The sequence below is a fragment of the Ambystoma mexicanum genome, chromosome 7p (genome assembly GCF_040938575.1).
Source record: "Ambystoma mexicanum isolate Mex_15411 chromosome 7p, UKY_AmexF1_1, whole genome shotgun sequence".
Lineage (NCBI taxonomy): Eukaryota > Metazoa > Chordata > Amphibia > Caudata > Ambystomatidae > Ambystoma > Ambystoma mexicanum.
In genome coordinates this window covers 24,128,029-24,150,055 of record NC_090939.1, presented here as the reverse complement: position 1 = coordinate 24,150,055, position 22,027 = coordinate 24,128,029, and the positions used below count along the sequence as shown (strand labels likewise).

The 22,027-nt window shown below is 44.2% G+C and overlaps 1 protein-coding gene across 1 annotated transcript in view; it reads left to right on the top strand.

The window, feature by feature from the left end:
* LOC138525632 (zinc finger protein 84-like) overlaps positions 1–17,806 on the top strand; it is a 30,340-nt gene extending 12,534 nt beyond the window's left edge. The window contains exon 2 of the mRNA XM_069635685.1: positions 12,505–17,806. Coding sequence (XP_069491786.1) covers positions 13,162–15,054 — 1,893 coding nt within the window. The 5' untranslated portion in view covers positions 12,505–13,161 and the 3' untranslated portion in view covers positions 15,055–17,806. The remainder of the gene's footprint in view (positions 1–12,504) is intronic.
* The last annotated feature ends 4,221 nt before the right edge of the window (positions 17,807–22,027 follow it).

Below are 22,027 nucleotides of genomic sequence, written 5' to 3'. Positions count from 1 at the left end.
CAACAACTTACCCTGCTGGCCCTGGATACAACTAAAGCATTTGACAAGGTGGTTTGGACCTTCCTATGCCTCGCCCTCGAGGCCTTCAGCTTTGGCCCGACATTTCAGAAAATGGTCCTAGCTAACTATCAATCCCCCAATACCCAGCTGAGAGTCAATGGCCTCTTGTCGGACCCGATCCCTCTTACATGTGGAATGAGACAAGGATGCCCTCTGTCCCCCCTGCTCTTTGCCTTGGCCATGAAAACGCATCCGCCAAAACCCTCATATCAAAGGCCGTGCCCAACACAAGGTTGCTCTTTACGCCGACAATGTGTTATTGACGATCGCTGACAATGAGGCCTCTATGAAGGCGGCCTTGGCCGAAATCCAAACATTCGGGAGAGTAGCAGGCTTCACCATCAATTTCGAGAAATAGGTGGCCCTGGGGGTGGGACTGGACACAAGCGAAAGGGAAGCCCTAGAGAAACAAAGCCCAATCCAGTGGAGCATCAAATCTATCCCATACCTGGGGCTCCAGATCCCGGCCCACCCAGCAAAAGTGTATTAAATAAATGACCCCCCCCCCCCCCCTGCCCCCTTTGAGGAGATGGAAAAGGATCTCAACCGCTGGCTATCGCAAGAGATCTCCCTTTTGGGCCGCATTACAGCCTGCAAAATGAACCTCCTCCCACGGTTCCTTTATGCCTGCTCCTCCCTACCCATTTCAATCCCGCTCCCCCCCCCCACCCCCCCCACAGCGCCTTCAAAGGAAAATGATCAACTTTATTTGGAGGGGCAAGAAAGCGTGCATCGCCCGGAGAACCATGATGGGCAGTGCCAAATTGGGAGGACTGGGGGATCCAGACCTCCTTAGATATCAAATAGCAGCACAGCTGGCCCACATCCAAGCATGGGTTATAGACTGCTATTTACTGTTAAGTGATTGGAGTGCACTCTGAAGACCAATGCTTAATAACTGTACCACACTACTTAATAACCTATACCTAGCCACTGTGTTGCCCTTGCCTAGCCATTGTTGCCTAGCCACTGTGTTGCCATTGTTGCCCATACCTAGCCACTGTGTTGCCCATGCCTAGCCATTGTTACCTATACCTAGCCATTGTGTTGCCCATGCCTAGCCATTTTTGCCTAGCCACTGTGTTGCCCATGCCTAGCCACGTTGTTGCCCATGCCTAGTCATTGTACTGCATATGCTCAGCTAACTGATTGGTGCCCTGCCCAAAACTGATAGCTGATTGCTGCCCTGTGCCCTCCCACATGGCCAACATCACACCTCCACCCTTCGCACTCATCCCCCCACGCTCTTCCTTCCATCCTTCTTCACCAAACCCACCTATCACAAGCCTAGCTCTCGCTCGAAGCGCCGTAGAGCTACTAACTCTAGAAATCAAATACTAGGCCTCCGCACCACAAACCCCACTAGCCAAAATTGAAATCAAACCTACCTCCGAACACTACAAAATGACCAATACCAAGAAGGCAGCCAAAGGGCGGATTACCACCCCACCCCCACGCCCAGACCTACAATGTGCACTAATTAATGCCAGATCCCTCCCTGCCCACGCTACTGAAATTCATGACCTCCTTACCAACCTCGACCTTCTCGCCATCACCGAAACTTGGCTGCACAATGCCGCAGGCCCAGCCATCTCCCTAGCTATCCCATCAGGATATTCCATCCTTAGACAGGACAGAACACTGTCAACAGGTGGGGGGGGTAGCCCTCATAGTCAAAGATCACCTAGAAATAAAACAACTCTCACCCAAACTAGGGGAGAACGTAGACGCTCTATCGGCCAAGATCGCATTCTCTCCCAATACCACCATCACCTTTAATCTAGTATATCGCCCGCCAGGCCCAATACTCGACTCTCAGGACAACCTCTCACATCTGCTGGGTGAAAACCTTAAAACTACTACCAAAACTATTCTCTTAGGAGACCTTAATCTGGGACTCCACGACCTGAAAGATAGACCCTCCACTACATTAGTACAAGCTCTCCAAGAAATGGGCTTTGAACAAAAAGTACTCCATCCTACCCACAACAAAGGACGTACTCTTGACTGGATAGCCGACCATAACTGTGGCATCGACATCAGCTCCGTCACACCCACCCCCTGGTCCGACCACTTTCTCATTCATTTCCTCATCCCAACAACTCGATTAAAAAAACTCAAGCCAGCACCGCCAGCCTTAGCCAGAAGCGCCAAGAACCTCACCAAAGAAAACATTTCCCCTTACCTAGAGGCCCTCTCTACCAACCTCCTTGCCACACCAGACCCTGCTGCTCTGGCGGATATCTACAAATCTACCATTAGCACTGCCTTGGATATCATCGCCCCTCTACAAAAGAAAAAATCAAAAAATACCAAACACTCAAATACTTAGTTCTCAGCAGAACTAAAAGAATTACGAACCAAAAAACGCAAAGCCCTAATCTTATGGCAAAGTGCGCCTAACGCAGCATCACTATCCGCCTACAAATCACTGGCCATCCAATACAAAAAAAGTATCACAGCAGCCAAATCCACATCCCACAATGAAAGAATCGCTAACGCCACATCAGAATCTAAAGGGCTTTTCGCCATCTTCAAGGAACCATCAACGCCAGCCACCAAGTCTCAAGAGATTGTTAAGGACCAAGCCTGGTGTAACACCATACAGTCCGCCCTCATAAACAAAATTGAACTCCTCCAAGCAAAAATACTAGACCATCACACAAATCTCACTCAGCACATCTTATAAGCATCCCATACAGAAAGAGTGACTGAGAAAAAAAAGACCAATCCCATTACTTCATTCAAATTTAGAGAAGCCTCAGAAAAAGAGGTACTCGATATCGTTAACAGAATCAAACCCTCTAATTGCAAAGGCGATGCCTGCCCCGCCAAAGTAGTTAAAGACTGCGTAGAAACACTAGCCCCATTTCTTAAAACCTTCATCAATGCATCCTTCAACAAAAACTCGGTCCCGACCAGCCTAAAAGAAGCCTGGGTGCACCCTCTTCTCAAAAAACCCACTCTAGATCCTGAAAACGCCAACAGCTATAGACCCATCACAACCGTTCCCTTCCTGCTTAAGATCCTCAACAAAGTTGCGTACACACAATTACAGCAATACCTGGAAGAAAATCGCATATTAGGAAAAAGACAATCGGGTTTCCGCCCGGGACATGGGAGCGAATCGGCCCTACTAGATCTCAAAATCCAACTAAATGACATCATGGACAAAGGCAAACCTGCACTCCTGCTCCTGCTAGACCTATCTGCTGCCTTTGACCTGGTCAATCACGATATTCTAGGCACGCAACTCAAAAATGAAGCCCACTTCTTGCCAGAAGCCATCTCCTGGATCAAATCTTTCCTCGAGGGTCGACTCGTGAAGGTCTTCTGACTCGGCGAGCACTACCCCTTCCACTATCCACTGTGGCGTCCCACAAGGGTCCTGCACTGCCCCCACCTTATACAACATCTTCACCCTCCCACTGTTCAATGACTTGGACCGTTGTCACATAGCTTACACCAACTATGCTGACGACACGCAAGTCCTGCTCCCTCTCACAGGGAACTATGAACAAGACGCAGCGGCTTTAACCAAGATCTATACAGCCATCCAAACCTGGATGGCAGCCAGCGGCCTCTGCCTAAACGGGGACAAAACAGAGATCCTACTAGTTGGCACCAAAGAAAACCTAAACAAACTCCCACTGCGGTACAAATCTTTTAACATAGACAACCCCACCATCACAGTCTCCACTGCAGTTAAAACGTTAGGAGTATACCTTGATTCCACTCTCTCCATGACACGACAAGTCAATGCCGTAGCCTCCTCTGCTGCACTTACCACTAAAGTAATCCATGCCGTTCAACCCTTCCTATCCACAAAAAACTGCCTGGCCGTAGCCAGAGCCACAGTAGGCACCAAATTGGACTACTGCAACGCTCTCTTCCTGGGCACGTCTGCACAAAACCTAAAAAAATGCAAGTCACACAAAACAATGCCCTACGAGGAGCCCTAAGCATCCCGAAAAGGGAGCACATCTCTCAAGCCAGGAAAGAAGCCCACTGGTTACCCATAAAAGAAAGGATACTATTCAAATCCATGGCCATCACCCACAGATGCCTTTCCGCCAAGGCTCCCCCCTATCTTTCTGAAAGAATCACTCTTAACACATCCACCAGACCCACTAGGTCACACTTGACGAACCAGATCTATGTACCCACATTCAAAAGAAGCAAAGCCGGTGGGTCTAGCTTTCAACACTTAGCACCCAAAAACTGGAACGCACTCCCTACCGCGCTAAGGAACGAAAAATCATGCCACGCCTTCCGCAAAGTACTCAAAACCACGCTGTTTAATTAACTCCACCCAATCCTACTGTACCCTCACAACTGTATTTAAATAAACACAACTGTAAGTAAATATGCATACATGCTCTGCACTGTATCTATATATACTCCATGTACGCCTGTAACAAATAAGATTGCTTTCAGTGCCACGATGCCCCTGGGCAGATGTGCGCTATACAAATCCAAATAAATAAATGGGGAATCGCCTCGGGTGCCTGAAATGGGTGGAGATCGAACAGTCCCGTCTCTCGCTCCCCCTCCGTTTTCTCCCGTTCATCCCCACCGCACTGCGCCGAACTTGGCCAAACATGCTGGCCTCCAATAAACATTCAGTGAGAACCTGGTATTGGGCCTGCAGACACCAAGGCATCCCGGGGGACCGTGGCTCATTCTCCCCAATTTTTCTTAAACCCAGCCTTCTCCCCGGGCTTCTGCCCAATGAACTTTAGGAATTGGGTGGTGGGAGGCCTCGAATCGCTGGGGCAGCTCTTTGAGGGGGCGCCCCTCGCACCTTTGAACAATGCAAGAGAACCTTCCAACTTGCGGAAACAGACAGGTTCACCTATGCCCAACTGCGGCACCGGTGCTCCCATCCCCAGACGCAAACTGCAGCAACACGAGCCCCCGCCCACTAGAGCTCACCGTAAATGATCTGCCATCCTGAGGGAAGATCTCGGCCCTCTATAAACTACTGTAGGAGGACCCCTTCCTCATTAAGCCCTCCTACATGTCCCAATGGGAGGCGGACCATGGTCATGCTATAGAAGACCAAACCTGGGTGGGCATCTGGTCGAGAACACGCACAGCCTCCCCCTGCATCACCAATTGGGAATGCGCCCACAAACTGCTTCTACGCTGGTACTTCCCTCTTCTCCGCCTTCACCACTTCCAGCAGGCACTGGACCCGAACTGCTGGCGCTTTTGCGGCCTCCCAGGATCCAATTTCCACATGTGGTGGACGGGTCCTAAGGTAAGAGAATTTGGTCCCAATGCCTTGCTGCAATAAAAGATATCACCCAAGTGGCAATTCCACTGGCCCCTGAAAATGTCCTCCTAGGGATCCCAATCCCAGGTTCGCTACCTAAGAACAGGAAGGAAGGCAGCCCTTATAACCCAACTCCTGCTGGCGGCCAAAATTACAGTGGCACACACCTGGAAATCCACGGAAGGCCCCGTGATGACCCTCTGGTGCGTCAAGCTTTGGGACATACTGATAGCTGAAAAGGTCACGGCGGCCAAAGCGGGCTTTCTCCATCGCTTCACGAACATTTGGACGCCGCTGTTGGACTATGACCAGAACTATCCGGCCATGACTTATAAGTGATGCCTAATCGCGAGAGCCATGCACTTAACCAGCGAGCATCCATCGCCTGACCTGGCACAATGAGACCGGAAGACCAGGCCCATCCAGGGGATACTGGGGGAGGGACAAGGGAAATGTCAATTTATGTGCATCGCTGGGGGCAGGAAGTAAATGTTGATGTATATTTTCACCAAATAATTAAAAAAATGTAAAAAAAGAACAGCAAGCAGGCGAAGAACAAGGATAATCGGCTGAGCAGGAAGAACGAACAGCTAGAGGGTATCGACGTTAACTTCAATTAGAAGCACCGATACCCAGGAGCGTTCCTTTTTCTGGAACCCGGAAGTTCCTCCGGCTTGCGTTGGCTCCTCGTGTCGGGTAACCATAGCAACAATAGAGTTTACCCGATGCGAGGAAGCAGCTGCAGATGAGTTATGCCTAGTACGTTGCGATAGGCGCCACGACAACCGCCACCTACACCATAATGACATAGGCAGCCGAAGCTGCCTGCATGCAGGCGATGTTTCGCATGGCAGACTGACACCCACACACCACACACTTATTACTCCCCACCTCTCGTCGCACAACTCAACAACCACCACTCCACAGTATAACAATTCCAAAAAGACTTTAAACCACAAATCAATAAAGCACAATTATATACACAATGGTTTAGACCCTTCCTCAGCCTCCTCTTCGAGACGAGGGAATTTACCCCCTTATGCCAGGTGAAGGGATCCCAGTCCTGCCATATAATGGGCATATACAACAAATTAACACTTATTTACAAAATGGTTTAGACCCTTCGTCTGTCCCCTTGTCTCGGGACAAGGGAATTTCACCTCCTCACACTCCCTTTTGCCGAGTGGAGGGATCCCAGTTCCTTCATATACTGGACTTATAATTTACTTGCAGCGCTGCCTTTCCTCAATGGAGGAGATCCCATTTCCTGTGTTCTGTTATTCTCACACTACTATCGTGATGTCACCTTTCCTCTCGACGGAGCAGATCCCTCTGGCCACCTCTCTGTATATGTATATGTGTGTATGTGTGTATATATATATATAACCACTATGCACTGCCACATGATCTTTTGCAATCCACATACTCGCAATCAACTCACTTCACTCACACTCTCCTCTTGTTTTCTCCCGCAAAAGTGTACTTACATCTAATAAGTGTGGGGTCCTGTCAAGGGCCTGCACAACTGGGAGCAGCACCCAGCTCCAATGAGTAGGCAGGTGTTCTGGCAGCACAGCGCTTGTGAGCCACTTCAAGTCATGTGCGGACATATGGTCACGGCAGACAGGCACACCCCGGACCTCACAGAGAGTGTGGGATTATATCAGTGCCACCAATTTGTAAAAAGAGTAGTAATACAAAATCCAAAAGATAAAAATAATCCAATAGATCAAATAATCACTGCACCTCTTTGCAAGGGAAAGCAAGGTTTATTACATGCAAAAAGGTCTCAGGCGGTCCCATGGAACCGAACTGACACGGAGCTCGTCATGCCCCAAGTAGTTACAGGTTATATAATGTAATACCGCAAGTCTGCATACATAGGTTACAATGTTATCCCACCACCCTCATTGGCTACCACCTATAGAACATGCTAATACCCCATTGTAGTCCCTGGACCGATTGGCCACACCTTATCTAAACTGATTTCCCCTAAACATGTGGCCCACTACATCGTCACTATTGAATCCAGGTACAGGATTGGCTAATGAGGATATTGTCAAACTGATAAATCGTGACCGTCATGTGATTTGCACCCCTCTGACCCAGACACGCTCAAAGTAAACTGGTGAGGCCAACTCTGCTTTGATAGAACAATAGGCCTTTTCATTATACCAGATGGCGCACACAAGCTGCACCCCCGAACTTGTACTAAATGTATTGGCATCACCTCTGCTCCTCCTCTCCCAATTCACAGAACGTTCCAGACACAGCTCCCCCTTATCTCCTTCAAACCCCAGGTGCCCAGTAATGACATGACCGGGGCACCACTCTTGAGTCTGAGTTTCAGGGATTTACTGGCTTTGGTTATGCATCTACTTGTAATTTTAATTGGATGGCCGCACCTTGGGTGGGGGCAATAGTGCTCTAAATCTTTGCCTGGCCTCTTGGCATCACAACACCTCCTGCCCTATTCTCATGAATTTGTCCTTTAAAGGGTGCGTCCTTACCTACTCTCGCCACATCTAACATTCTGTTCCCAACACGTTCAGGCCCTGCGGCTGGATACAATTAACATGTATCAGTGCACCGTGGATGCCTCTGACTTTGGCTACTCTACTGGGGGGACAGAAAAAGGATTTTTCTTGGGACTGAGCTAAATTGAGCCGCAGTTCCACATCAAGGCCTGCGTTCTTTTCTGTTCATTGTGCACTAGGGCTTAAAATCCAATATGGCGGCACTCCTGCAATGTTAATACAATTACCTCACTCCTACCACAGTACCTTTCGGACTCCATCTTCCTCCTACATAACTTTGTATGCAACTAATAGATACACTGCCCTATCTATAACCTATGCAACTGCAACATTAATATATGTGTTGCTCCTTCTGTGTTGCTATACGTGGGTATGTAATATGTGTCAAAACTAACTACAAGTGATATGTGTGCCTTTTGCCATTCAAAACTCACCCTGCTCACAATGTGGTGAATACTAATAGGTTTTTCTCAGCCTGAACCTTTTTGTTGTGCTGAGACGCTGCATCCTAACAGTTTCCCTACCTAACAAAACCAACTAGGGTACTTGTCAGTGAGTCCAAATGAAAAGTCTGTTTACTGTCCAAAAAGCTAATCTGACCTGACCCGACCACAAACAAAACAACTAAGGCACAGGAGAATGACTCCCTTCTCCTGCGAGGTGCCTTCTCAGCAGATTTCGTTGACAACATATTTTGAGATAGTTCTTGGTTATCATTTTTATCAAGTAGCCAAGTTCTTCGACCTTTCCTTCCTTATCTGGATTAAGTTGTCTCTTCTTAACTATAGTCGGCTTTCTTTAATATGCACACTTGAAGTCTCTCTTGTTTCAATGTAGACTCTTTATCCTGATTCCCTCAATCAATGTTCTTCCAGTTATAAATCTCCCTCTTCCTGTCAACTTGTATCTCTCTGGGACAAGGATGAATAATCCTATGATGGTTCCCACTCTTCTTATGAACTGGTGTCTCACTGGGACGAGTACAAGTACCCCAGTGATGACTCTCACTCTTCTTGCCAACTTATGTCTCACTGGGACGAGTATGATTGACCCAGTGATGATTCTCACTCGTCTTATGACCTTGTGCCTCAGTGGAAAGACTATGATTGACCATGTGATGATTCTCACTCATTTTGTCAACTTGTGCCTCATTGGGATGAGAATGATGCTCACTCTTCGTACAGAAGTGTTTCTCGCTGGGGCCGTATGAATACTCCATTTGTTATATTCGGCGCATTTCCCGGGTTTCATGTTCTTCCCGTTACCTTCTAGACTCACAGATCACATCACTGGGTCTGAAGCTCTGATGCAGCTTCCTTCTCGTTCAGTCAGGATGGCTTTTCTGCCCGTGACTCCTCTTCCATCACGGTGCCTCTCTGCAAGTGGTTCCGGCACCAGTGAGGCACTTCCCAGTGTCTCCGGTCAAACCACCACCTTCGATTAGGTCCTGTGACCTTTTTTTTTCTTTTTGTAATTGGTTATTTATAACGCCCTTAATATCCAGAGGTTTTAATCCTAGTTCCAATCCCTTGGCTTCCGTCAGCCACGCTCTCTGAGAGTGCAACTCGGGCACTTTTTTTAGGTGAGCTTCCCTGCAACATTGGAAGCACTTCCTTGTTTCCTTCAGCTTTGTTTCAACAAGAGCTGATTTGAAACTGAAAGTGTTCTCTCCTCTTCTCGAGTCCTTCTGTTGTTTTTTACTTGTGTTCGGTGTCACTCGAGGTGTTTTTCAATATCCCTCAAGGAATTTTCTTCAGGTTTTCTCAGTGGTTAAACATGGCAATAACACATATGCACTGATCCTTCCTGGTTTACTGGTGGATTTGGATTCGGTAGGGAGTTCCTCACTGGAACAGGAGTCTCTGTCTGCAAGAGGGAAGTCTCTCCCTGTGAGGTCCTGCTTGCCTCTACCCCTAGGGAGGGTATTACTTAGCGGTCTTACCTCCCTAGCCTCACAGGGAAAGGCTCCCCCTGGGGAGAAGTGACTGAATCGCATGATTCGTCAGAATACACACATACAGACTTTTGACACTGACAGACTCTTCATCATAGATAGACTCTTATAGACAGACACTCAGAGACAGCCACTGAAAGATGGATATAGATGCTCACACACAGACTCTTACAGGCACTTGGAGACAGCCACTGACAGTTTGACATGGATACACAGACAGCCTCTTACAGCGTAAAATTAGAGACAGTTACTGACATCTGGACATGGAAACTCACTTACAGACTCTTACAGACACTAAGAGACAGCCACTGACAGATGTACATGGACACTCACAGACAGACCCTTACAGACACTAGGACAGCCACTGACAGATGTACATGGATACTCACAGACAGACCCTTACAGACACTAGGACAGCCACTGACAGATGTACATGGATACTCGCAGACAGTAATAGACTGCTCCTTCTGTCTGTTTTTAATATTTCTTGGACACAATCCTTGAAGTTCTTGCAGAACAAAAATAAGCTATGTTCCTGATGCAACACCATACTTTGTATGCACAGCTCTGTCTTTGACCTTACAATATGAACTTGGAGATGTTTAAACTGACCATTAATCACAATAAAGGTATTCTGACGTAGATACTGACATAGACATACAGGGATGGGCAGTGCTGGGCAGCCACTTAACAACTGTGCCTGGATACTCACAGACACACTTACAGAGAGACCGAGATAACCATTGACTGCTGGATATGATATGGCATGGCATTATAACACTCCTATACACAAGTGTTTCAAGGCGCGAAATACTCTGTGTACTCACAGACACACACACACACACAAATCTGAGTCAAACATTACCTGCTGGACATTCACACTCACAGATACACAGAGACCATCCGAGGCAACCACTGACTGCTGGACATGGGTACTGACAGAAACAATCTGTGGGTAGATCTGTCTTCTGCTGGGGCCTCCTTCTGGAACAGCCTCCCTGCCACTCTTAAACTTGAGGAGACCCATCTCCGGTTCCAGAAGTACCTCAAGACCTTCCTCTTTGCTTCTGACTTATCTCATCCTCTCGTCTGCTGATCTGTTCTGTCTCGGCATCGTGCACCTGGCTACCCTCTGACTTCTGGACCCAGGTACCAGCACACCCTATCACCCACCTGCACTGCCTCCCGGCAATACCTTGCACTGGGGTCTGTATCTGTAACCCTACAGTCCCCCTCACCTGTTTTTCTGCACGTATTCTGGCACACCCTGTCTGCTGCCTTATACCTAGCACTTGCCTCTTGCTGGCTGCACTACCACTGTTTGTCGCTCTTATTTATTATTTTTGTTTTTATTTATTTATTTTTCTCCTTTTCCTTTCCTCCTCCCCCCCCCTTTCCTACGCATTTTCCCCCTCTTCCTCTCCCATGCACTTGTGAGTTCTCAGTGTCACTGGGCCTAGTAAGATCGTTGTTTTTACTCTCCTTTGTTCCCCTTCCTTGCCTTGTCGTGCTCTGAAACAGGGGTGCACGAGCACGATACAAACAAAATGTTCAATTCATACAGACAAACGTGCAGAGACAGCCCTAAACCTAACCGTTAGCCATTACCCCACTAGGACCTTATAATGCCCCCTAACAACTACCCTTTTTCCATAACCCCAATCACTAAACCATACCCGCCCTAACAATTGTTAAGGTTACAAATCATTAAAAGTCGATCAGGTTTGGATACATCTGCATGAAGGTATTAATGAGATAAGTGCTTTGCAATACAACCAAACAAAGTGCCCATATCTGGCAATGCAGCCTTAATTCACCATTTTAAAAGCATGTGTTATAGTTAATTTAGTGGACGTGAATATCTCTCCTCCCTCCCTCTGTCCTATGGTACCTAGGACTGAAAGGGGCCTATTGGCTGTAAATAAATGGCTGCAAATCTCACTATTTCAGATTTTACACTAATTTCTGCTTCTATTCATAATTTCCTTGGTCCAAAGCACTTGCATCCATGTGTGTTCGTGCACTTTATGAATGGACTAGGTTGGGTCCAAAGCACTTTCATGCATGTGTCTTTAAGCACTTTTATGAATAGATCACAGATTTAGCCAAAAGCACTTGCATGCATTGTGTGTTTAAGCACTCCATGAATAGATTATAGGTTCTTAGTATGAATCTCTCATACACCAGGTGACAGGATTTCATCAAATGATTTTATGAAAAAGTGCTTGTGTGTTGTGGAATGAGCTAACTGTGTTTCCTGACAATTACTTAAAAGGAAGGCTGTGTTAAAATGTTTCAAAGTCAAGACAACACATGCTAGTTTTGTCCTTGACACTTAAATACTAATTGACACTTTGTGGCTGTGTTGTTCGAGGCATTAGGGTGCAGCTTCAAAGAGAAGGTGTAGCCACATTCTCTGCTCCTTCATATGTCCCACTTAAAGACATCTTTAACTTTGTTTTCCACTTTGTGCTCTCCACTGGTAAGATAGCTCATCAAGGTAAGCACTCATCTCAGACATCATTGTCCAAAAGTAGCCAACCAGGTGCAACTCCTACTCTGATTCCCTGCATCAATTTCCAAAACATTACAATTCCCACTGAAATAGAGCATGAATATAATTGCTATGTTCTGTTTAACTGGTGTATACATAATCTGCTGTTTTAACTCCACAGATGGCTGAACTATGAAGAGAGAAAGCAATGCTGCAATTCAGGGAAATTACCTGATAAATGAAGACCCTGGAAAGGTTTACAAGGAATAACACTGAGCTCTGAGTGTGAAAGTTGTTTCATTGCGTTAAACATCACCATGTGTACGGGTTATCAGTGGAATCAATGCACACAGGACCTTTGCAAGTACTATCTGTAACAGAACAAGCAGTTAAAGAGGACAGCTTGTTTCCTGCAAGAAAATACATATAGGACAATCGCATATGAACTCAATAGAAATGAGAAAAATGCTAGTTTTATGTTTGTTCTGATGCTATATCGGAGAAGACACAGGTGGAATGTGTTGTGTTCCCATCACTGCATATAGGTTAAACCTACTAAACTCTGATACATTTGCCTGTCAGTGTGGCACCTGCTACAAAACTTTTGCTCATAAAATCAGCCTGATTCATCACGAAAGAAAGAATGTGGTAGAAGTTGTCAGAATTGTGTCCTGGGGTGTTCAAGAAAAAGGTGCAGCACAATGTAGATTGCCCATAGGGGTGCAACCATAGAACCCCATAGAAAGAAGCTGTTGTGGGTAAAATCAAGGGTCCAGTGAGAGGTTTATAGTGAACGTTTTCCAAATGTCCTGACTTTGAAATTATGTGAATTCTTGCCATGGCATTTTTGCTCAACAAAACCCAATCTGGAGACACTCCCCTCCAAGATCAATTGTATCAGTGCCGTGAATGTGATAAACAATTCAGTCACGAAAGACATCTAACTCAACATCAAACAACACACACCAGAGAAAAACCTTATCAGTGTCCTGAATGTCAAAAGAGATTCCTGCAGAAAGCATATCTAAAGAGACACAAGAAACTACACACTGGAGAAAAACCTCATCAGTGCTCAAAATGTCCTAAAAGATTCATTCGGAAATACCATCTGACTATGCATGAGAGAAACCACACTGGAGAAAAACCTTATAAATGCTCAGAATGTCAGAAAGGATTCAGTCAAAGTAGCAGTCTGACTGAGCATGAGAAAAAACACACTGGAGAAAAACCATATCAGTGCTCAGTATGTCTGAAAGGATTCAGTCACAAAAGCAATCTGACTGTACATGAGAGACTGCACACTGGAGAACAACCTTATCAGTGTTCAGAATGTCAGAAAAGATTCTATCAAAAAAGCAGTCTGACTGAGCATGAGAGAAAACACACTGGAGAAAAACCTCATCAGTGCTTAGAATGTCAGAAAAGATTCAGTAGTAAAGGTGCTCTAACTAAACATAAAAGAAACCACACTGGAGAAAAACCTTATCAGTGCTCCGATTGTCAGAAAAGATTCAGTCGAAAAACCAGTCTAACTCTACATGAGAGAACTCACTCTGGAGAAAAACCTTATCAGTGCTCAGATTGTCAGAAAAGATTCAGTCGAAAAACCAGTCTAACTCTACATGAGAGAACACACTCTGGAGAAAAACCTTATCAGTGCTCAGAATGTCAGAAAAGATTCATTTGGAAAAGCCATCTAACGGTACATGAGAGAAAACACACTGGAGAAAAACCTTATCAGTGTTCAGAACGTCAGAAAACATTCAGTCTAAAAAACGATCGCACTCTACATCAGAGAAGACACACTGAAGAAAAACCTTGTAAGTGTTCAGAATGTCAGAAAGGATTCAGTGATAAATGTAATCTGATGACGCGTGAGAGAAAACACACTGGAGAAAAACCTTATCAATGCTCAGAATGTCCACAAAAATTCATTTGGAAAAGCCATCTGACTATACACGAGAGAAAACACACTGGAGAAAAACCTTATAAATGCTCAGAATGTCAGAAAGGATTCAGTCAAAGTAGCAGTCTGACTGAGCATGAAAGAAAACACACTGGAGAAAAACAATATCGGTGCTCAGTATGTCTGAAAGGATTCAGTCACAAAAGCAATCTGACTGTACATGAGAGACAGCACACTGGAGAACAACCTTATCAGTGTTCAGAATGTCAGAAAAGATTCTATCAAAAAAGCAGTCTGACTGAGCATGAGAGAAAACACACTGGAGAAAAACCTTATCAGTGCTTAGAATGTCAGAAAAGATTCATTTGGAAAAGCCATCTGACTATACACGAGAGAAAACACACTGGAGTACAACCTTATCAGTGTTCAGAATGTCAGAAAAGATTCTATCAAAAAAGCAGTCTGACTGAGCATGAGAGAAAACACACTGGAGAAAAACCTCATCAGTGCTTAGACTGTCAGAAAAGATTCAGTAATAAAGGTGCTCTAACTAGACATAAAAGAACACACACTGGAGAAAAACCTTTTAAATGCACAGAATGTCAGAAAAGATTCAGTCGAAAAAGCGGTCTAACTCTACATGAGAGAAAACACACTGGAGAAAACCTTATCAGTGCTCAGAATGTCAAAAAAGGTTCAGTCAAAAAAGCAATCTCACTCTACATCAAAGAACACACACTAGAGAAAGCGTATCTGTTTTCAAAATGTCAGAAAATATTCAGTCAAAAAAGCAGTCTTTCTGTACATGAAGGAAACCATAACTGAGAAAAACCTTATCAGTGCTCTGAATGTCAGAAAAGATTTAGTTGGAAAGTCAATCTGACTAGACACGGCATGAGACAACACACACCTGAGAAAACACTTACCATGCTCTGAATGTTGAAATAGTATCAGTATTGAAGACGATCAGAATAAATATAATGGAAAACACACTGTAGAAAATGCTTCTAAGTGCTCTGAATGTCAGAATAGCTTCTGGGGTTCTGACTAAACATGAGACTCAGCGGAGAAACACTTTTATCAGTGCTCGGAATGTCCAGAAAGGCAGAAGGACGGTCTAAGACACCAGGAGAGGACACTGTGGTGAATTCTATGGATCCCTCTCTAAACCTTGGCTAAAGCCTATTCCCAGGAAGCCAGGGAAAGGCTGAGTCTTCTTGATCCCAACCCTGGGGGTGGTGTACTGCGGGAGGATCACCAGGGAGGAGACAAGGCCCAGGGTGGTGAGGAGATCCCGTGGGATGAGACACAGTATTTTTCCTGTTAAAGGAAGAACAATTCAAAGTTGCCTAAACAGATAATGACCTATTGCCATTATAATGTATATGAACCACATATAAGATCTGTCACGCGGGAAACAAAGACCATAAAACCTGAACGAACCTTAGTAAAAGAAAAAACATTTATGGTACTTCAGGATACGAATCTTCCATATCCCGATGGGTATAATGGAAGGAATTTAGAAATACTGCCATAACTAAATTGTCTTCCTCTATAACAACAAATTCTAATGGTTTATCCTTAAATTACTTTAAGGAAAATAAATCTATCTTTGAAACCAAGATGTTGTAAAAAAGAACTAACTTTGTTGTTAAGGACTACAAGTCCCAGAATCCAACGAGTACTGGGATGAAGGACAGTTTTGAAGAGGAATGTGGCAGTAGTAGTCAGGCAATTGAGCCTAACCGCCCACACCTGAGGCTTAAAAGAACCTCTCAGTTGCGGCCAATAAGAAGGAGCTGGAATTGTGACTGGAGTGCGTCCAGTAGTAGCAGAGGCAGAAAGAAGAAGACACTGTTGGCAATCCAGGCAGAAGTGAGAGAACCAAAGGGACACTGGAACATTGATGCAGCAGATTTCACCTGCTTGTTCTGTGAGGGTCCTGTTATCCCAAACTCAGTTGCAGAGGCTGCGCAGCAGAGAGCGTGCAAGAAGGCTGCCTTTGCCCATGTAAGCCTGATTGTGAAGATTGCCATACCAGAAGTGTGTCAGAGACCGAGGCGAGGAGCTGTGATAAAGCTGTAGATCTCAGGAGCAAGAGAGGCTCCTAAGTGGAGTGGCTGGAACAGAGACACCTTCAGCCAGGAAGTGTGTGGGTCCCTGAGAAGCCAGAAGCAGTAGAAGTTTTACCCGAATTCATGGAAGTTGTGCAACCCGCAGAACAAGGATTACAGAAGCCAGTGAGTGAAACCTGGCATTCTGATTCCTTCACAAGCACTTCCAGCAACAGTATCCAGTCCTATCTTTACTCGCGTATAAGCAGAATTGAGCTGAAGCTGTACGTTGAACTTTTAACAAAGGAACAATGAGAAAGTAGCACTTGCGTGTGATTTGGTAATTGCTCTTTTTACTCGCGTGAAGAGCAAATGCTGCTGAGATCCATTGTTGAATAATTGAAACATTGTAAACTACATGAAGAAGTGGTCACGTGTGCCTAATTTCACTTTTCAAGGAAAGATTGACCTTTATGTCTTTATACCTGAATGTGCATAAAAGAAGTAAAGCATTTAAACATTGCATCTACAGTTGAAGAGAGAGCAAGCATTACCCAAGCCAAGCATATTCCCCTATTAAGACTGAAAGCAGCTTTTCTTAAAACCAGAAAACAATCTAACCACAACTGTGAGCATAACTGAAGTTTAACCTTGCCTAAAATACAAGTGTGCAAGCATTACCTGAAGCCAAGAGTGGCACATAGGCTTCTGGATAATTATTTGGTTAACAGTTGGCAGAGAGGGGAATGCAAAGTTGGGGAAGAGAAACCTGGCTGCTTATATAAATTACTTGAAGTCGATCCGACCTATATTACCAAAGACCATAAGAGAAAGAGAGAAGTGTGTTTAAAAGGTAGTTTTTGGTTGTTGTGGTTGCAGACAGATGAGAACGGCAAAGAGGCTGCCTCCCTGTGTAGAGGAAGAGTGCCTTGTCTACTTGAAGGTGTTGAAGTGCCCGATAGTGAGTCTTGTAGCAGTGTAATCAAGTATTGAAGTTGTGGAAGTACTTGTGGTTGTCGGTGAATGTGAAACTTCAGAAGCACTGTGGATTGTGAACCTTCATATATGATATAAGTCATTTATAACACGCCTGTACACAAGTGTTTCTAGGCACGACAAGACAAGGAAGGGGAGACAGAAGGAGGACAAAACATCGATCTTACTAGGCCTTGTGACATTCAGATTGCACAAAGTGCAGGGGGCATAGTGAAATCTTGCAGAAGTTGATTTGAGAGTCATCCTGACAAAGACATATGAGAACTTGAAGTTGTCTTTAATCAATACACCAGAAGTCCGTCCTGATCATGGGATGCAGTGGAAGTTCACAATTCCAAGGAAGATAAGAGCTTTTCTATTGGCTGAACTGTGTTTGGTAAAAGTAACTTGTGGCATATTGAAGGAGCCAAGAACTGAAATAAGACTTGGTTATAAACCTGGATTTCCTTGTTTCTTTTTGTTGTACATTGAAGCTGAATCCAAATAAAACCTGGGGAAGGGGAATTCACCCAGGTTGTTAAAAGAGACTGCGAATGCATTTCTAATGCAATTCATGTGGTTATGAAATGCCAGATATTTTGTTATATGTCTGATGTATAAGTGTGAGGCCAGACATCCTTCATTAGAGTGTTTTCCTTGTTTATTTAGGCAGGGAAATCCTCAGTAGGATAGGGCAAGTGAGGCGTTTGACACTTTTGATTTAGTAAAATGGCATTGTTTGAAAAATCATCAAAGAGTTGTCCACCACATTTCTGACCCCTCACTCACACGCACAGTCATGAAACCTTATCAGGTTTCCATGTCATTTCAAGAAATGAAATTATTTTGTGGTAATTTACTTCATGGGTGTTTTTAAAAAACATGCTACTTCAATTTTGTTTTTAATAATAATAATATTATAATAATTTAGCATTTATATAGCGCTACAAACCCTCAGGTATCTGAGTGCTGCTTATTATTACCCACGGTGTGTGGTGCTCATTTATCGACCTCAGAAGGATGAAAGGCTGAGTTTGGTCCTGCTGGGATTTGAACCTGCGTTAGCAGGTTCTGCACAGATGTCAAAGCAAGTGCTCTTTGGGTAGTTACTTCCCATACACCCCCACCCCTTCACTACAACCCCTATCCGAAACCCCCCCCCAGCCCCTTTTCCCCCCTTATCCAACAAATGCATATACATATTCAAAGTATTTGGGGAAAAAACCCACAAAGTAAATTGCTACGAAGTACTTTACTTTGTTGAAACTATGGGATGCCCTTTTCAGTGCTCTGAATGTTAAATAAGGTTCAGTCAGAAAACCAGTCTGAATTACCATGACTCAGCAGAATTATAGAACACAGATTGCAAAAGCAACGGGCAGTGTCCCCACACCTGATAGAAGTACTGGAGCAAGTCATGTAATGGACAATTTCACACACGGCTGCTGTTGTAACGGCTTCATTTTCCACTGCAGTGTGAATATAAAGACCAAATGTGATGAAATATCTAATAAATAGCAAAGTCTTAAACAAATTAGCAACAATAGCCCCAGTTGGCGTAGGTGCAGTCTGATTTCTTTATTTTGTAGTGTTTTGTTATTTACCCCATTCAAGCATAGCTGCGTCAGAGCGCTCTGAACTGGGGGTAGATGTGATGGTTCATGAGATAAGCCAAAAGTAGAAATAAATAAATATTCAACTCGAGCAAGTCTATATAGTGCCAATGTTGTCCATGAGACCTCAAAAGGGTTCATTGGGTCTTTTGGCACCAATTGCTATTCTGGCACCCCGAGAATACCTCTAGTATTTTCAAACGGGTATTAACTGGCCAATATAACTTTATACTGAACCTTTTAAGTGATGAATTTTTAACATCCAGTGGTCAACAGACATTTTATGGGGAGCTGGAAGACCTCCCTGACAGGTCCATTTGAGACTGTACAGAAAAAGGGCTGGGTTGACTCATTGTAGCTTAGCAAGGAAACACGTACTGATTACCCTAAAAACAAAACCAGTTGACACTAAAGAACTTGGGAAGAGACGATCAATATATACAAAAGCCATTCACAATAGGAACAAGGAGCTGGTGGATAATTCTTGGAACTTGCTCCTGGAAGCCTCACAGGAGGTTCTGGGAGCCAGTGAATGTGGACCTCCTCTCATTCATGAGAGACGGGAAGTAATAAGTGTAATAAGCGCAGCACCTAGAGCTATCTGGGTAGTCCTTTGTTCTGATCTTTACTCTGATAGACCTTTTAAATACTCCAAATGCCCGAGATATGCTTTTCTTAGATTGAGAGAATGTCAACCCCGCTCTCATGTCTGTAGAGGAGCCCATCCGGCATGTGTTGAGATTCTCTTGGGAGTACGTGCTGAAGTCTTTCTAATTTAGAGAGCTGCACAAGCGGTAGCCTCTGTACCCTCAGAACTTTTTAAATGTGACCCTTGTTTTTGGTCTGTTCTTTTATTTATTATTTCAAATAGAATGTTAAAATTGAACGTTTTTCCTAAGACATGGAAGGATGCGTTACTATGTCTAATATACAGAAAAGGCAATTACACTCTCCCATGTTCATATCGATCACTATCTCTTTTAAGTATGAGTTTTAAGATCTTTTCGCGTACCCTACTGTACTATTTAAGTGAGTGGGTGGAGATGCACTACATCTTACCTGATTCAGAATTGGAGAAAGGCAAATGGCAGGTTAAGTCAAAAGTATCCACAGCGCTTGCACCAATAATTATGATTTGCCCTAGAGGTTGCAGATTCCTGGGAGGTGTGGGTATACTGCCATATACTACCAAAGGTAATCAGCAGTTAAGAAAAGGAGAGTCCCAGTAAGTCTGCGCCAAAGGGATGCAATGGTTGAAATCCAAATGGTATTTATTTTCAAAATAATAGCCTGACACGTGTTTCGAGCTTTCCTAGCTCTTCTTCTGAGGCTGATTAGAACACATGTGTCCCATGTAAGAATAAGTTATCCAAAGTAAAATGCAAATTCACAATTAGTGATTTCCATTATATACATGGTCAACAACATAGGGGAAACAGAAAAGGGGTGGAACACCAAAACGGCCAATAAGAACAATTAAACATTAAAATAAACATTTAGTAGGTCATTGTAAAGACACATAGGACAAAAAGATAAGGCATGGTAATGATTCAAATTAAATATAAACATGGAGAGAGAATACAGATCAGGGCGACAGAAAATACAAAAAAGAGGAAAGAAACACATTAGTATCTAAATATTTTGACCAACGCGACCAAAGAGGCACTTTAACATGGTAGAGATCTAAAGGACATTAAGTGGTACCTTGTATCCAATAGTCATAGAGCCAATTGAGGGTTGCAGGAATTTGCCTGTTCTGCAAATACTTTGAATAACATATTTGAAATTTGATTACACGGTTAAACCCGAGATGCTTAAAGATCGAAATTGCAACATTGTGAATGAGGAAACATACCTCTAATGCTTCGCGGTTGCAGCGGATTCTAAAGGTAAAAAGATCCAAATGTTCCAATTTTAGTTTTTAAATTCGCTGAGTTGCCATGCCAAAGATTGTTTTATATGTATTTAAATGGCCTAATCTAATTCAATAACCATGGTAAGATGTAAACAGAGTACAACTGATCAGCGGAAAAAAATGCCAGATTCTGTGTTACGAGATGTAAAGGGTTGCAGAGCGGGCAGAAGCCCCGTGAATTAGAATATCTCGCAACTACTGTTAGAAAGAGACAGCTATGCCAGGGGCCATCAAGAAAGAGTCTTACCTGCTAGCGATCATGGTTTCTGCATTGAAAGCCGGGAGCGCGGGCGAGCGCGTCCCCGTAAGTAAAGGATGAAGGCGCAAGTCGCTAAGGAACACAGAGACTAGTCCAATTCAATTGCTCACTCATGTGTGGCTCAGTGGGAGCCGCCATACTGGGTGAGGGATTATTGTACAGGAAGTAAATGGAATGCGTGGCCACATTAAAAAGTTGCCCCAGTGAGGTAAATTGACAAATAAAAGTGACACTGCGACAAAACCAAGCAGTGGTAATTGGGTGTTACAAATGTAGAAGGGATATCATTACCCCGTTACGGGAGAACATTATCAACCCATTTATAGAAGCCCAGGGTGGTCAGTCATTAGCAGCGTGCCTGTGTACAAACAGAATAGTTTTTTGTGGGGGTAGAGGTTAAGTAGAGTCACTATAGAGATCGACTGAAAGGTCAAGGACTAGATGTCAATGAATCTTCATTGCATGTGGTCGCGTTAACCAAATACCTATATGAATACAAATGTATGGATTGCATATACGTTGCAAAATTAATTTATTAATTTTAGTACATATGCAAAAGGTGAGGTTACACTGGTTGTAAATTCAAAGGCGTCTATGCACACAATTACAATTGTCTATGATATTATAGTGCAACAAACTGTGAGCGCTATATATTTACAAGAATACAGCAAATTCGTGGTCTGAATTAAGGCCAGTAAATACAGTCCTGTATTTACAAATAAGTCTAGCCTCTAGTTGATGCAATTTTAGTGTCAAGTTGCCATCTCTTTGTGGCAATGTGACTTTAGCTAGACCCACACTTTTTATGTCATCCTTGCAGTCTAATTGGTCCTGTGCTTACCAATGGCTGGCTAGAGGATATTTAGGCTCCTGGCTGCCTATGGTGGACAAATGTTCTCTAATCCGTGTTTTTAATGGTCTAATTGTGCTGCCAATATATTGCAACCCACAGGTGCAGATAATACAATAAACCACACATTTC